Source organism: Vipera ursinii, assembly GCF_947247035.1.
Source record: "Vipera ursinii genome assembly, chromosome: Z".
Lineage (NCBI taxonomy): Eukaryota > Metazoa > Chordata > Lepidosauria > Squamata > Viperidae > Vipera > Vipera ursinii.
In genome coordinates this window covers 108,978,069-108,996,123 of record NC_139517.1, presented here as the reverse complement: position 1 = coordinate 108,996,123, position 18,055 = coordinate 108,978,069, and the positions used below count along the sequence as shown (strand labels likewise).

The 18,055-nt window shown below is 36.8% G+C and overlaps 1 protein-coding gene across 1 annotated transcript in view; it reads left to right on the top strand.

Moving 5' to 3' along the window:
- LOC310650209 (protein adenylyltransferase SelO-like) overlaps positions 1-18,055 on the top strand; it is a gene marked incomplete at its 5' end in the record, with an annotated part of 36,064 nt that extends 18,009 nt beyond the window's left edge. The window contains 11 exons of the mRNA XM_083379041.1: positions 2,129-2,196; positions 2,940-3,027; positions 4,892-5,034; positions 8,903-9,032; positions 12,710-12,754; positions 12,855-12,936; positions 13,023-13,115; positions 15,191-15,270; positions 16,572-16,615; positions 17,674-17,753; positions 17,889-18,055. Coding sequence (XP_083235167.1) covers positions 2,129-2,196; positions 2,940-3,027; positions 4,892-5,034; positions 8,903-9,032; positions 12,710-12,754; positions 12,855-12,936; positions 13,023-13,115; positions 15,191-15,270; positions 16,572-16,615; positions 17,674-17,753; positions 17,889-18,011 — 976 coding nt within the window. The 3' untranslated portion in view covers positions 18,012-18,055. The remainder of the gene's footprint in view (positions 1-2,128; positions 2,197-2,939; positions 3,028-4,891; positions 5,035-8,902; positions 9,033-12,709; positions 12,755-12,854; positions 12,937-13,022; positions 13,116-15,190; positions 15,271-16,571; positions 16,616-17,673; positions 17,754-17,888) is intronic.

Genomic DNA, 18,055 nt, shown 5'->3' with positions numbered 1-18,055 from the left:
ACGTTCTCTCTGGGAGAGAACATAAGTTCATTTAATTTAGTATATGGGCAGAAGGACAGATAAATTGGATGGATACAGAGAACTTCACACTATCTTGCAAAGCCATTCAAGTGCACTAAAAGATCCTCCTCTTATTATTCAATAAAATGGAAAACGGAGACAACTTGAGTCACTTCCCATCTAGGCATTGTGCAGCAGAAAAAAGCCACATGCTATGTAATTCTTCAAGCATCTGTATAGAGAAACCATTCCAAATGTGATGCTGTTGACTCAAGAATCTCCAGAATGAGTTTCCATTATCAATGCAATACTGAATAGGTATAACATACAGGAAATATAAATGCTTTGTAAATATATAATATATAAATTGAGTTTACCTAAATATTTATGAAATATGTGGAACTGGAAAAAGTATGAATCAGAGAATGAGGATAATATTAAGTAGACATCCAAAACAAATTAATAATGATTTTAAATAAACATTTCTCAGGTTATCTAGATAGCTTTTATATCTAAAGAATGTTGGGTATTAGGCTTTTCTTGTTTAAGGTCAAAGTGCCATCTTTGGATACAAAGTGTTGGAATTCAAAATCAGCAGTTTATCAAGTCCCAAAGTATTCCTAGGAAGCTGCAGTAGATATCCCTCTTGGTGATGAAGCAATGATTAATCTGCTGTCTTCCTGGTTCACTGAAAGTCCCACTCTGGCATATGAGACAACTCCCAGCTTCATGATATCTAAATGAAACTCAGAATGCTTTAAAGTGAAGCATTCATCTCCAATAATCTGCTGTCATTGTTTCCCAGGCAGTGAACAAATCTCATGAGCTGGAAAAGTGAACGGCATTCCGTTGAGGTTATGGTAAGGAATTATGATGTAGGACTATGAACCAGCTCAAGATTTCCAGTCTGAGGGCAATTTTTTTGTGTCACTCTGGCAAGCGCAAACCCATCATTCTGCCAATTCATAGAAAATAAAATCAGGAACAGGATCAGTCTCAGGGTGAACCTGTTCACATGGACTTTTCTCTTAAGTCTCTTCTGCCAAAGAACCATGAATCATGTCAATGAACATTTACATGCTGGTTAGGGAATTCTGGGAGTCAAAGCCCATGCCTCTTAAAAGTTGCTGGAGTTGAGAAATTATGGCTTAGAAAAAGACGAGCACAAAGATTATTTGCAGGGTAAAAAAACTGGGCAGGGAGAAGGATGCTTAATCTTTTCTCCTCTGCCCATCCTTATAGCAATCGTATATTTCAGAGGTCCTCAATCTTTTGGGCACCAGGGACCAGTTCCATGGAGGTTTTTCTGCAGACCGGAGGGTGCATGTTTTTGTGTGCTGCCTGCATTTCGCAGATGGGGCTTTGCTTGTTTGTGCAGACCAGTTGCTGGTAAGCCACGGCCTGGTACTGGACCATGGACTGTGGGTTGGGGACTGCTGGTATACTTGGCCCAATATGATTCATCCCAACGAAATATGTTTTCAGTATGAAGAATCTAGTAAATAAAAGCATGCCCTAAAAATTGCCAAGAGGAGCATAACATTTGCAAGATAGAATTGTCTAGTTCAGGGGTCAGCAACCTGAAACAATGAAAGAGCCACTCGGAACCGGTTCCCTCACAAAAGGAAAAACTGGGAGCCGCAAAAAATGTGTGCATATGCGCGTACATGCACGCATGCGCACAACAGGGTTTGACAGAAGAGTGGAGCCAAGGTGAGATATGCACCTACCCTGCATATTTGAATTGATTGGTTGAACTTTTTTAGTCCCACTTTTTTTTTTTTTGGACTGCACATGGCAGAGGACTTGGAGCCACAGGAGATGGTTGAAAGAGCCGCATGCAGCTCCGGAGCCGCGGGTTGCAGACCTGTGGTCTAGCTGAACCATAGACAAATAACCTTTGCAAGGGTTTAAGATCTGTATGGGTTACATCCTACTTGCCTGACAATTGTATGGGTCCTCCTCAGACTTTTAGACCCATTACTTGTGAGATTAGGTTTATTATATTTGGTTTAATTTATTTTTCTTTTTTCCTTTAAAATATACTATGAATTCACTTTCTCCAACAAGATTCTGAACTTCTTGCAGTCTGCCTTGTACTAATTTCCTAATTCCTCTGTTTCCACAGTTTAGTTGTAAGTGATGACAACGTTTGGAGAGATCAGTTCTACAATGGGAATATTAAAAAAGAAAGAGGTATTTTTATGGCTCTTTGACAATGTTACCATTAACTTTTCTCAGACCACCTGCTCCCAATCTGCTTTCTAATCTGTTGACAACCTATGCATTGGTTATGATTTTGACTAGATTATGGGCTGCAGATACTCTGCTGCTCAGAAACTGTCTTGCAAATGGAAAAGCAGTGCCTCATATCAGATTCAGAATGCTTTCCTTTCAGGGCATTCCATTTTCCCCTTTTCCCTTACATGCTGAAATGAACATAATTTGACTCATCATAACCTGTGGTCAGATGTAGTTTTGTACTGTTACATTTTGTATTTTATTATGGTCCTTTGAAGCCTCTTGATTCATTCATTTAATATTGCATGTACCTGGACAATTTTTCTTCATGTTTCCTTTTTTTAAAAAAAAAACACCATACTTTTCACATGTATTACCTAAAACTCTTTTCAAATAGCTCCAACACTTTATGCCTCACAGCACTATGACTAATATCCTTAGTAAGTTACATATTTGACTAAACTCCTTTCAGTTAGATAATTGGTCCTTCCCTTTAATTCTTACAGAATGGACATCAGACTTCTCTGTTCAAACTCTTAGGTATTACTGGCTTGATGCAGTAATTTTTTTTAAAAAAAAACATTTCTTAATGCAAGAACTCTCTATCCATTAAGGAACACTTCAGGTTATGGATGCATAAGGAAGTTTCAGTAGGACATTTCTGAAATATATTAGCTTGTACATATATTTATTTGCAGGTGCAATTGTCTTACGTGTTGCAAAATCATGGTTTCGAATAGGATCATTGGAAATACTAGCTCATTCTGGAGAACTGGATTTATTAAGGTTAGACAAACAATAGAATAGCTGGTCCAGTACAAACAAATGCAAACTGTGTTATCTGGTAAATACAAGAAAGTTTCTAGATTGGTATTCAGTAAGATGACTTTTGTGCAAGGCTTCTTTGGATCCTGGCTAGTAGATCCTGGCAAAGTTTTAAAAATGAAAGAATGACCTGCTTCTTCCATATATTTAGGCATGCATTTGAACAGATTTGCAGCTCCCCATTAATACATTAGGTTAATAAACAGTATGATAATGTCCATTGGGGGAATGGTGACAAAATCAGTAAAATGAAGGATGGCAACCTGCCCCTGCAGACAATAATGCATAAATAATAAATAATAAAAATAAGAAAATTGCTGTTACATTTCAAGTCACCCCAGCCAGGTATCTCACTATTAAAAGCTCCTACAAATCTTAACAATCTTGTAAGATTTTTTTGCCAATTTAAATGATATTTCTTTGTTTTTAATTTTTGTTGGGAGGTACTGTGGGCACAATGTTGCCCACAGTGTATTAAGATATCTCTGAACAGATATTTATCGTAATAGAAAGACTAGCATGGAATTTGTTTCTCACAACAAAAAAGTACAGTATCATTTCAATTTAGTTTAAGCTAAACTTTAGGAAAAATGTGTATCATACAGTGCTTATAACTGAAACTTGTTTAGCATAAGTCAGTGAAGAATTTGTTAGGTAAGTTCTAAAAATTTTATTTCAGTGCATTGCTATTGTTATTGTAACTGGACGTATTTTCTTTAGGAACGCACAGAATTTCTAAGTACTGGAGTTGAAAGGAAAATCAATAACCTCTTCCTTTGACATTTACCAAATTTTCTTAAATTATAAAACATCCAAGAGAGATGGGTGGTTATGAAATATGAAATATAAATAAATAAAATTAGATACCTAACATCTGATTCCAGCTTTTCTGATGAGCTACTTAGAGTTGTGTTTGCATAATAAGATTAAGAGGGATTTCTTTTCCTCCTTTGGGTAAATACTGTAATTTCTATTTTCTTACTTTGATTTGTTATTAGCATTGTTCAGTAAACTATGATTAAAATCAGTACTGTCTGATCCTGAAATTTTTAGGCATTTTCCTATTGTCAGTGGATAGAAAGAAAATGAGCACTGATTGGCTCATAGTGATTATGTTTTAAAATGGGCAGAAGTGAAGACAATGTCAGATTCAATCTGCTTAGAAAGGGTAAAAAATGCTACTGTGAAAATCCCCTAAGTTAAACCATGGAAAGTTAGAAAAACAACTTTTCTAGTAATTATTCTAGTAGTAAAATAGTACTAGATCCCTTCTAAGCTGTTGAAAATAATATTATTTGTTCAGCATTTAGTTTTGGACCTTTCCTCCTTATGACATATCATAGATCCTGATGATATACTGTCATGATACGCATTTTTAAAAATTAGAACACAAAGAATACCATGGACAGGAAATGATAGCATTGTGAATTGGTTCTAGGACTGTTCCTAATCCTCTGTCACTACTGTGGCTTTTCAAAACACAGACTTATTACTTGATTGTAAGTACACAGGACTCTATAGCTAACTATCTTGTCCTTTTCTTTCCAAACTGCATAGTAAAAAATAAGAAAGAGGAGCTGTATTTCTTCTGAAAGAACTAAAAGAAACTGAGTTTTTGACAAGTTTATAACGCCATATCCATTAAGAAAGCAGGGATTGCTTTAAACAATTGGAGAAAAGATGATACTTACATCAGATAGAAAAAAGCATGGGCATAAAGAGAAGAGTATCTGTAACAAATATGAAAGGAATGATACTGGTCTTACAAACTTCTTAGCTATGAAATGAGGGGCTGGATCTGGTTTCCAAATTGCTCCTAAATAAGTTCCCATGCTAGCACTTCTAACTGTGCTGTATTGATTGCCATGTTGCTTTATGTTTTAGGAGTATGTAATACTGATAATTTCAGTTTATTATCCATAACCATAGATTATGGTCCATTTGGCTTCATGGATGCATACGACCCAGGTGAGTATAACCTAAGGGAATTCAGGATTAATTATTTGGCAGGCAATGAAATCCTAAGCAGTGCCTTCATTTTTTGATTTTTGACTTCTTAAATTTATGTAAGACCAAAAGGATTAAAAGATTAAAATGGATGGGATTCAGAGATTAATTAATCAGAATAGAGCTGGAAGGGACCTTGGAGATCTAGTCCACCCCTGCTATGTTAAAGCTGTGTTAAATAAAATGAGCCTATCCTATCCAGCTCATGTTGTGCAACTTTCACTGCTAAAGGTAGCAGAGTTTTAGACTGTATTTTTCTCACTTTAACCATAGTTGTTCTGCATGCACAACACTTGCTTTACCATAGAGTCATGGCTTTTCCCAGTTCTGCCTAGATTTGGAAAGTTTATGCACTTTTGATATGTTGGCTATGTATAACTACATTCTTTTATCAGTTTTCTGCTTTGTGGGAATCTACATGCCTAGAGCTGTATTGGATGCAGTGCAACTGCAGAGATGATTGGTAGGAGCTATTGAGCCTGACCTAGATCTGGATTCTGCATTTACACTGATTTCAGTAGATTCCTCACTTGAAGTGGCAGGGAAGGCTAGCCCATGTTACTTTCACTGGAATTAAAGCCTAATTCTGAACATACCATCACTAATAGTTTCCTACCCCCAACCTTTCCATCTCAGGGTTTGAAAATCCTCCTTAAAACCTCACAGAAAATAGGACAATCTGTAATTTAATTGCTGTTTAATAGTTTGTTTACTTCGGCATCCGGAATAAAGTTTAGCTGGAAGACTGTCATAGATGAAATGTTGGCTGAAGTTTTTATGGAAAAGAATTTCCTCTCACAAAAGGGTATTTTCAAATTGGGAACCTGTTTTGTCCCATTCACAGTTCCTATCTGGATGAAACGGATTTCTTCTTTCACATCTTACCTCTTTGTTCTTCCTAGAATATTAAGAATTTGTCTTAAAAATTAATAATTTCTCACCATTCTTCCATTGAGGAACAAGCCACAACAGTATATATGTGAAAGTCTAACCCAACTCGTTCACCTTTTCAAACAGTCAAGCAATAACATAGAACTGGAAGCTAACTGGTCTTTGAGAGTTGTACTTAAAATATTTAAAATCAAGTTAGGTATGGATAAAATCTTAATTGCACCAATAAAGCTATAGGAAAGTATGCTAGTTTGTATAGAAAAAATGAGGTTAAAATTGTAGGGTTTATGAAGGGGATGTAATTCTCTTTTTCTGCATGAGAAGGGCAAGGCTTTGGCCATGAGAGATAGCATATTCATTGTCAAGTTTCTTTAGATTTTGCTTCTTTACACCTGAAAGAGGCCTGTTTAAGAGCTTTTAAAAGCTGAAAGCTATTACTCTTGATGGTATGAAATTAAATATTCATTAGCATAAATAGTGCATCTAGGGCAAGTTATATCTCATATGCATTTAGCCCGCATAATCCTGATATGAGTGCAGATAGTCATTATTATAATTTCTGTGAAGTACAGTCATAAAAAATAGGTTGGCTATTGGTAAATTTATGACAAAGCAGACTGGGGAAAAAGCCCCAATATAATATGTATGTATCTTAATACAAAATGAAATTTTATTTATTATAACAGGCTATTTGTGTAAAAAAAGGTCAATACTAGTCCTCAACTTACAGTTGTTCATTTAATGACCATTCAATGTTACTGAAAAAGTTATTTATGGCCAATTTTACACTTAGGACTTTTGGAGCATCATGGTCATGTGATCAAAATTTAGGTACTTGGGAACTGTCTTGTATTTATGACAGTTAAACTCTCCTAAGGTCATTTAATCACCATCTGTAACCTTCTTGTCTCCTGACAAGCAAAGTCAATGGGTAAGGCCAGATTTGCTGAACAACTGCATGATTCATTTAACAACTGTAGTGATTCACTTAACAACTTAATAATTGTGGTTAAAAAAGTCATAAAATGGTGCAAAACTCAATTACAGTGAGGGGAAAATTGTTTGATTCCCTGCTGATTTTGTACATTTACCCATGGACAAAGAAATGATCAGTCTATAATTTTAATGATAGGTTTATTTTAACAGTGAGAGACAGAATAACAACAAAAAATTCAGAAAAATGCATTTCAAAAAAGTTATACATTGGTTTGCATTTTAATGAGTGGAAAAAGTATTTGACCCCTTCGCAAAACATGACTTAGTACTTGGTGGCAAAACCCTTGTTGGCAATCACAGAGGTCAGATGTTTCTTGTAGTTGGCCATGAGGTTTGCACACATCTCAGGAGGGATTTTGTTCCACTCCTTTTTGCAGATCCTTTCCAAATCATTAAAAGTTTTGAGGCTGACGTTTGGCAGCTCAAATTTTCAGTTCCCTCCACAGATTTTCCATAAGATTAAGGTCTGGAGACTGGCTAGGCCACTCTAGGACCTTAAAGTGCTTCTTTTTGAGCCACTCCTTTGTTGCCTTGGCCGTGTGTTTTGGGTCATTGCCACCACCCATTTTCAATGCCCTGGCTGACGAACGGAGGTTCTCACCCAAGATTTGACGGTACAAGGCCCTGTCCATCGTCCCTTTGATGCGATGAAGTTGTCCTGTCCCTTTAGCAGAAATACACCCCCAAAGCATGTTTCCACTTCCATGTTTGATGGTGGGGATGGTGTTCTTGTGGTCATAGGCTGCATTCCTCCTTCTCCAAATATGGTGGTTGATGCCAAAGAACTTAATTTTGGTCTCATCTGACCACAACACTAACCCCAACACTTTCACCCAGTTTTCCTTTAAATCATTCAGATGTTTGGTGGCAAACTTCAGATGGACTTTCTTGAGCAGGGGGACCCTGTGGCTGCTGCAGGATTTCAGTCCTTCACGGTGTAGTGTTACCAATTATTTTCTAGGTGACTGTGGTTGCAGCTGCCTTGAGATCATTGACAAAATCCTCCCGTGTAGTTCTGGGTTAATTCCTCACTGTTCTCATGATCATTGAAACTCCACGAGGTGAGATCTTCATGGAGCCCCAGACTGAGGGAGATTGATAGTTATTTTGTGTATCTTCCATTTGCAAATAATCACACAAACTGTTGTCACCTTTTCACCAAGCTGTTTGGCAATAGTCTTATAGCCCATTCCAGCCTTGTGTAGGTCTATAATCTTGTCCCTGACATCCTTGGACAGCTCTTTTGTCTTGGCCATGGTGGAGAGTTTGGAACCTGATTGATCGATACCATCTGTGGACAGGTTTCTTGTATACATGTAACAAGCTGAGATTTGGAGCACTCCCTTTAAGAGAGTGCTCCTAATCTCAGCTCATTACCTGTATAAAAGACACCTGGGAGCCAGAAATCTTGCTGATCGATAGGGGATAAGAAGCTTATTTTACTCATTAAAATGCAAATCAATTTATGACTTTTTTGAAGTGTGTTTTTCTGAATTTTGTTGTTGTTATTCTGTCTCTTACTGTTAAAATAAACCTACTCTTAAAATTATAGACTGATCATTTCTTTGTCAGTGGGCAAATGTACAAAATCAACAGGGGATCAAATACTTTTTTCTCCTCACTGTATCAACTATCTTGCTTAGCAACAGAAATGGGTTCAGTTGTGGTCATAAGTTGATGACTAACTGTATTAAAAAATGGACAGTTTAAACCACAGATTTAGGTTTGCAGTTGAGGTAAAAAAATACATTGCAATTTTACACTAAAAGGCAAATGGTGCATAATTTTCCTTGGGCTAATCTAGCTTAAACCAATATGCTTGCATTTAGAAATATGGGGGTGATTACTACCTGTGTGATTTTCCTTATTTTGAATCAAGGTGAATGAATGTGGCTGGCTATTTCAAATCTTTCACTGTGGTAAAAATAATGTTTTGTTTCAGACTTTGTTCCAAACACATCTGATGATGAAGGACGATATAACATAGGAAATCAGGCAAATGTTGGAATATTTAATCTGAGCAAACTGTTAAAGGCTTTAAACCCTTTATTTAATTCAAAACAAAAGCAATTGTAAGTAATCTTTTAAAATGTCTTCCTATTTAAAAGAACTAATGACATGACCATTCATTCAGAAAAGAAGACATTTTCCTGCAAGAAAATATTTTGAAAATTGAAATTATGTTTGCAATAGAAGTATTTGCAAAAAAATTAAAGGTGTCCAGTAGATTCATAGAAATCACTATTTTATAAACTAAAATTTTAGTACTGTTGATGCTAGGAAACTAAAAAAGGAAAAAATGTGATGGGTTTTTTATTTTTGTCTTTTTGCTTTAGATTAGTCAAACATTAAAGACATGCCGAGAAAGATGTTTTCTTTCTGAATATCATCCATAGTTTTAGAGACAAATGGGAAAGAGATTATTTGAAGCACCAACCCCTTTCATTATTATAAATTTGTCCCAAACTCATCTCTGGAAGAAAGCATTTAAATAACATCAGTTCAGCTTGGAATGTACAGTTGAATCCACAAAAAAAGCAGTGAGGATAAGAGAGCTGGACCATGATTATACCAATATTAAGTAACATCAGTTCAGCTTGGAATATACAATTAAAATAATAAAAAAGGTAATGAGGATGACAAAGATGGACCATGATTACACCAATATCAAATGTTTGCTAAATATTCTAGATATTCGTCTCATAAAAATATGAAAGAAGATACAATATCTTAATATAAGGCAAAAATGTAGGCAGTGATTCAGCTTGGATGCATTCCTAATTTCATAAACTATAGTTTATTAAGCCGGGAATGAACGTTTGACTCACATGCTGTAGTCTAGTTATTTCCTTCATTTTGTAATTTCATGTACCACATTCGGCAGTGGGAGATTTTGTAGACCACTGTTTCTTGGAATGTACAATACCCATGAACTTAAAACACACATTGCAGAATTAAAAATGGTACATAAGAAGAAGAAATAAGAAGCCGAAAGCTTATTACAGTTCAGAAATCTATGGTATGTTTATTAAATAGGAATGTTATTTCCAAAAAGGCCCTTGGTTTTAGGTGTAGAATTTCATGCTATGAGCACCATTGTGTCTGGGTTTCTTATCCTCCTGAAGATCTCAGAATCTTATGAAATTTCAGTACTGTAGTCTATACATAAAAACCCTGAAATGTAACAAGATTCGGTGATATTGTAAGATTCTAGCTACGGTTTTCTTAATTGCAATGTATATTAAAATTTAATAAATGAAGGCAACTAGTCACACTCTTTACTGGGAGAATTGATGGACATTGATCCTCAAAGGTGATAAAAACCCTAATTACTAAGCAAATCAACATATTTTATTTTTTAAATAAACATGGCAAAAACACCTTTATATGACATACAGAAAATATTAGACTTAACCCCTCATCTCCAGATAGACGAAAAAGACTTCAGGTTGAAATCCAGGAAAACAACTTTTGGTTGATTCAGACAATTCTGAGCTGGTTGCATTAAAGTTCTTCTTTGAGTACTTATCTTCTGCTCTCATGGGGATTCCAGTAATTCCTGCTGTTGAGTTCTTAGTGTTCTTTGAGGTTCTTTCTTTTTCCCTAATTGTTTATGGGGTGCTTCTTCCTGCTTGTCTAGTGTTGGCTGGTGGATATGATATGTAATGGATTGTTTCCTTTCTTGACTGTTGGTTGTATCTTTTAAATGGCATATAGCTTGGTTTATCTCTGTGTGTCTATTGGTAAAACCTTAAACAATAGCAAGAATCATGAGCTACAGATGTTCTCTACTCTTGGAAGTTCTGCTGATCTAATTAGAAATTACATACACCAGGGAATTAGCCATCCAACACAGAATCAGTGGAAAGGCAGTGTTTGGAATTGTCTGTCTCCTTGACTTTTCTCCACCCATGAAATAGGTCTGTTAATCCTATCGGAACTTATCTATTTTTATGTTTACTGAGGGAAAAATGCAGATCGGACTAAAGAAAGATCAGCCATTTGCTGCCAAATGTTAGCAGGTTGCAAATGCAGGATTATCCATCTTACTAGATCATCCAGGGTAACATGTCTAATGCCTAAAAATCTATGGATATGTTCAATCATCCAGGTCAGGGTTTTTCCAAAGGTGCTTTTCGAAAGGCAACTGGACTTTCTTGGGGGTTTTTTCTTGAAAACATTCCATTTCTCACCCCAGAAACTTCTTCAGTTTTGACTCAGTGGTGGGGAATGAGGAATTTATATTCTGTGCAGTCATCTAATCATTAGCACTCTGAGGGTCACTCATTAGTTCTCCAAGAGTCATTAAGGCCACTTGGAGGTTTATCGTTATCCTCAGAATCACCTCAATGAGAGTGCAAATGAATGTGGAACCTTCTTGGGACTGCTGAAGGGATTATGTTGTAAATAAGAGATAGGTGGTGTCTTATTCCTCCGTCTCTATTGAGAAAGGGCTGTTCAGTTTTAATATAGATGGCCCCTTTGGTCCTTCTTTCAAACCAATGGCCCTCTTTGTCCAGAATGTGAACTTTGCTCTTTTCAAAAGAGTGACTTTGTCTTTTGAATGCAGATGGACTGCTGAATCTTGTCCTGATCTATCTGTTTTCCTGTGTTTTGCCAGGTGTTTGTGAAGTGGTTGTTTTGTTTCCCCAATGTTCAGTATATGTCTTACTATCCTGTACTGCACATCCGACATTTGTGTCTGAGTGCTTTATCCTTGAGGTGGACAAGCTTCTGCCTTAATGTATTCTTTGGTTTAAAGCAGGGGTGTCAAACTGCTGGCCCGTGGGCCGGACGTGTCACCAGGAAATCGTGCCCACCCCACTGCCAGCAATGGAGAAAAAGCTCTGATATGTCACGTGATGTGAGTTTGACATGTCTGGTTTAAAGTGTGCACATATGTTGTATTGGTTGAAAATCCTTCTGAGCTTTCCAGATGCAACATATGTAATGACAGCATTGTTCTGTTTATTGTTTTCTGTGTCCTTGGTGGAGCAGTGGGCTAATGCCTCCTTAAGTAACACCAGCTGCCTGCAATTAGTGCAGGTTCGCATCCCACCAGGCTCAAGGTTGACTCAGCCTTCCATCCTTCCGAGGTAGGTAAAATGAGGACCCAGATTGTTGGGGGCAATTAAGCTGACTTTGTAATAACGCCGCTTGGGGGTGTGTGTGAAAGCCCTAATAAGCAGGCATATACATAGAATGAAGGCTACTGCTAAGCTTGTAAGCCGCCCTGAGTCTTCGGAGAAGGGCGGGATATAAATGGAATTAAAATAAAAAAAATAAAAAAAATGTGTCTGCTGGAACTTTTTTTGTATTTGATGAAGGCCCAGATGGGGTAGCCCCAAATTCTGGGGGCATCCTTGATATGTTTTCTTTTTCTTTTTCTCTCTTTGCTGGTAGGCAAACTGTCTGGTTTTCCAGGATTGTGCAGTACACATTAAGAAAGGCAAAAACCTCACGTTGAAGTATACAGAAAACCTACAAGATTTACATAGAATGGAGCACAAACTAGCAGTGATCAGATTGCTGACAACCAGATGGCCGCAAAGAATATATATCCTTCCATTCCTTACCGTTCAGTCAGAACTGAAGAAGCATCTTGAAAGAGAATCAAAACGTTTTTAAGAAAAAAACCCAAGAAAGTCCAGTTGCCTTTAGGAAAAGTACCAGTCTAATATCTGAACAATAACATCTGAAAAAGTTGTTTATTTTTTTTTGCTGAAACATTTGCACCTTTTCTGAACAGGGCTTCTCAAATACTTGAAGAATACCCTCAACAATATAATAAAGGGTATGTAATCATTGGAACTATTTTTTTAACCAAAAATGCACATATTTCTGTGACTTATCCAGTTTTGCCATGCTAATACATTTGTTTCATTAATCTTCAGCTTTTTAGAGTTATTCAAGACAAAATTAGGTCTGCTAGGTGAGAATGAGGATGATGACTATTTGATTGCTTTCCTTCTAAAAGTGAGTTGTTTTCTTTGATTAAATATTTGTTCTGTACCTTGAGTTATCAGTAAAGGCTGACACAAAAATGTGATCCTATTTCTTAGCTCATGGAAGATACAAGGGCAGATTTCACAATGACTTTTCGGCAACTTGGTGAAATTTCAGAAAACCAACTCAAAGATAGCAACATTCCTAAGGTATTGATACATTATTAAGAGAAAATGAGTTTTCTTCTTTTAAAACAGTGGATTGTGAAAGCAGAATTGGTAGAGGATAATATATGTACACACACACACGTTTCCTCAAAACTAAGAGCTACCCCCAAAATAAGCCTTAGTTAACATGATGCCACTCCCTCCCACTGTCTGGTTGTATGAGGTGAGGTGCACATGTAAAAGCAAGCTAGGGCAGGGTGGGAGGATGGAACTGTACCCACTTACCTCAGGGCGCCGCCCCACCTGCCTCACCTCAGAGCAGCGGCACCAGCAGCACCAGCCCTGTCCACTTCTGGTTGCTTGCAGCAGGAGGCCAGGTGGCGCGTTGCGCCGGTTCCACCACTCGCAGCAGGACACTGGCGCATCATGCTGGTACATTTGCGTGCGCCATGGTAAAGCATGCCATGTGGCATCCTGATATGAGCAGCACTGAGGCAATGTGTCATGTGTCGTCCTGCTGCGAGTGGCCACAGAAAAAGTTGGGTGGCGGCGCAACAGTGTTGCGGTGTGGGAGGCCTGGCTGCAGCATTCCTGAGGTAAGTAGGTAAGACATCCCCTGAAAATAAGACTAGTGCCTCTTTTGGAGGAAAAATAATACACACACACACACGAGTGTTTCCCCGAAAATAAACCCGGTCTTGTTTTTGCCTCCAAAAGAGGTACCAGGTCTTATTTTCAGGGAGTGTCTTTTCCATTGTCTCACCTCACCACAGCAGCAGCACTACCATCCTCGCCCAGCCAGCCCACTTCTATTGCCAAAGGAAAATGCCTCTGCAGCTGAGAGTGGAGCTCCAGATTGACACAGTTCTTGGCTTCAGAGGCCTTCCAGAAAGGGCGCAGAAGTGGACCGGCAAGGTGAGGCAGGTGTCGATTCATGGGAGGCTAGGCTGCAACAATAAGCGGGTGCAGAGCATGTGGGCAGTTCCCTTCCCCCACACCCTCCCTAGCTTGATTTTTAGGTACAACATGCCTCTGGCTAAATGGCTAAAATGATGATGATGATATCCATAAACACATATACATGTACATACACATATACACATATACCACCTTTATTATTTCTATGACTGAAGGTGGCGAATGTGGCTAGTACTACTTTCTCTTCCTATTTTCTCTACAACAGCAATCCTGTGAGGTGAGTTGGGCTGAGGCATGTGACTAGAACTTACTCTTGCCTGGCTTTTTCATAAGATTTCAGATTTTTTGTCACAATCTGGCTGGATACCAAGTTTTTTTTAATAAAGTACCTAATATTTGGTTTTTAGAAAAAAAAAAGAAGAGCAGAATTGGAACAGCTGTCTATTCCAATGTCTATCTAGGTTTCCATGGTAGCAAAAGATTTGTGATTCTGATAAGTTTCCTTTCCAAATGCAAACCAAACATTGAGAGGAAGGCAAATGCCTCCCAATAATGCAAGAATCCTAAGGCACTTAGAATTTCCTTATATGAGCAAAGAATGTTCCAGGATATACTCAATCTCTTGTCTGCTCTTATTCCAAATGCCTGGCTGTCTATAGATTTGCCTGATTGCAAAATAGACTACCATACAGATTCCTACTATTAACAATAATTTGTTATCCACTTGTTATTGAAAAGTACTGATTTCTTTACAAAGGCTGTTTTCTCTACCAGCTTATCACAATCGAGATGCAGCCGGGCATTGTCAGTATTGTTTTATATATTCTGTTTGAGCAGTTGAACAAACTCACTGTCCTCCAAGCCAACTAAGGAAAGTGGGGTTTTAATTTCAAGAAAAATCCTGAGCCTGATCCAGGATATTCAAATGTTGTTGTCTTTCATGTGGAGAGAGATATTTGGCCAGTGGCCTGTGCTTGGGACATAGTTCTTTCCAGAGACATAGGTTACCTTAATCCTGCGTTGTGTCCCAATTCTATCAAGAAATTCTACTATTTTCTCTTTTTTAATACTGATTTGGCAACTATTACTAGAAGTGAATATTTGACTGCAGTCCTATACGTGTCTATTTTGGAATATTAAACTTTGTTGACATGTGTTAAGAATTCCTTTGTTTTATATGTTCAATGATTTTCATACAGGAATTCTGGGCTTTACAAGATGTAGCTAAACACAAGAACTTTTCAACCTGGATTGCTATGTACTTCTTGAGATTAAAAAGGTAAATATAGTGGGTTTCCTAATGAGAAGGAAGGACTCACTGGAGAAGAGCCTAATGCTGGGAAAGGTTGAGGGCAAGAGAAGAAGGAGATGACAAAGAATGAGGTGGCTTGATAGTCACTGAAGCAGTAGGTGTGAGCTTAAATGGACTCCAGAAGATGGTAGAGGACAGGAAGGCCTGGAGGAATGTTGTCCATGGGGTCATGATGGGTCGGACACAACTTTGCAACTAACAACAATAGTGGGTTTAATTTACTGTAATTATAAGTACATGTTAAAGAAAAGGAAAATTAATTTCATGTTTTCCATGCAACTCCTTCAGTTATTTATGAGAGTCCGAGTTCAATTACTCAATGGTTAGATAGCAACAATTATGTTAAATAGGTAGAACAGGATTAACAGAGAATATGCTAACCTTTCTGTGCACAAAGCATTCCATACCCAGATTAGTCAATATTGAGCCATCTGTGCAGGGATTAAAATACAGATTTTGAGCTTTTGTGTTTATTCTATGCATAGCTCTACAGCTGCATTTCTCAGCCTTGTCATTTATAAGATATGTGGCTGGCTAATTCTAGGAATGGAAGTCAACAGATCTTCAGGCTGTACATGTGTTTTAACAAGAATGCCAGGATAGGAGATGGAGACAAAAAAGAAGAGTGGGACTGGGGATAAGTAGAGTGGCTTCATTATGTCTAAGGAAGCAGGAGGAGGAAAAAAAACATGAAACAAGCTTGCTTCATCTATTCTGTTAGACCCCCCTTTGCTTTGGTGAAATTCTGGATTAACCTAAATGATCTGGGGTTCAATATGGCTGCATTACAACTCAGTTAGAATGGTCTAGCGCTAGTCAAACATATCTATATTCCATGTGTGGAACAAACTACATTTTTCATTTTACACATCTCCAAATATCATGTTATAAAATGCACAATATCTAGTCATGGTTGAAGGTGTGTCTATTCTTAAGAATCATTGTCTCAAAATCAGCCTAGATAATATATATATATAATATATATACACACACACACACACATATATACATAAACCTCAGAAAACATATATATATACATATACATATACATATACATATACATATACATATATATATATATATATATATATATATATATATATATATATATATATATATACACATATATATATACACATATATATATACATATATATACATATATATATATATATATATATATATATACACATACATACATATATATATACATATATATATATAGTTTCAAACTGAATGTCTTGCATCTGTTTTTATACACTCTGTAGGAATATAGATGATTCAGACTCTGAAAGAAGGAAAAGAATGAGCAGTGAGTATAGTGACAATTTGTTCTATCATTCAAAAAGTTCATTTTCTTATAGATTCAGCTTCTAAATACCTGTATGTTCAATAAAATAGGTCACAATGTTTACTGTTAAGACTTGGAAAGCTTGAGAAGCAAGTAATTTTTCATTCTTTTTATTTAAACAAACACAGAAAACAATGCAGTTTCACTGTAACCATTTAAAGATTAATTTTGATCTCCCTGTATTTGAAGTTTTCTGCGTTGGACTTTGTGATTCAAAATTCAAAAACAATCAGACACAGTGCCCACATCCATTAAACAAATGCTGGAAACTTCCCAAGATCTAGATGGCTGCTTGCTTCTCCCTTTTATTTCTTTTCCTGAAAAAAGGCAATTGCAGTGACACATGGAACACAGGGGAACTTTTTTTATAGAATGACAGGGTTGCCCCTAAAATGAAACCTAGGGGAAAAAATTAGCTAGCAAAAATAAGCAAGCTTTGTCTCATTAAAAATAAAGCTTAAATGTTTTTTTTTGTGTTGAATGGAATGGTTTTAGTTTGTAAAAGTTGTAAGGTTCTATTGTTTTTTTATAGAGATTGAAATGCAATGAATAAATGTTAACTAAGTGTTATTTTTAACCCTAACTTTATGAAATAATTAATTTGATTAAGGGGAGGAGGGTTTATAAATTCATGTTAGGCCTTATCAGTGAGAGGGGTGGCATATAAGTTTAATAAGTACAATATTATCATTTTAGGAATTGCAATTTATTATTTTCTATTGTTGTCTAATATAACAAGTGTTCTACAATTATAATGTGCTGTAACCAGATTTTTGGGGAAGGAAGCAATGGAAAGGCTGTCGCCTTTATTAAAGTTTCCAGTTTAGAAAGAAACTGACATCTTGTATTGTTCTAGTACAGGTTCAGCGTAAAATGTACTATGGTGAACAATGGCTATTCAGTTTTATCTTTTTGTTTCTTTTTAGTTTCAGATCTTTGAAATCTGTTTTTCTAATTCTAGCAGTGATAAGGAAGTACTTGTGTTTTGTATCTGCAATTCATTTTCTTTTTGATTGCAGCTGTTAACCCAAGATATGTGCTTAGAAATTGGATGGCAGAATCAGCTGTCCAGAAGGCGGAAATAAATGATTTTTCAGAGGTACAACATATTTACAAGTTGCATTAATATAATCTTTATACACGAAAGGCTAAAGTTGTTTTCTCTTTAACCGACCAAGGTATTGTTTAAGCATTTTCAAATCTGCTGCACCTGTTTTTCCCTTTTGTTTTTCAGGTCCGCTTCTTGCAACAAGTTTTGCAACATCCATTTCAGGTACAGGCATTGGCTGAAAAAGCTGGTTATGCACAGCGACCCCCTGCTTGGGCTAAGGATGTTAAAGTCAGTTGTTCATCGTGATGAAAATAATTTGTAATTAAATTAAAAGGTGATATTTCTCTGTA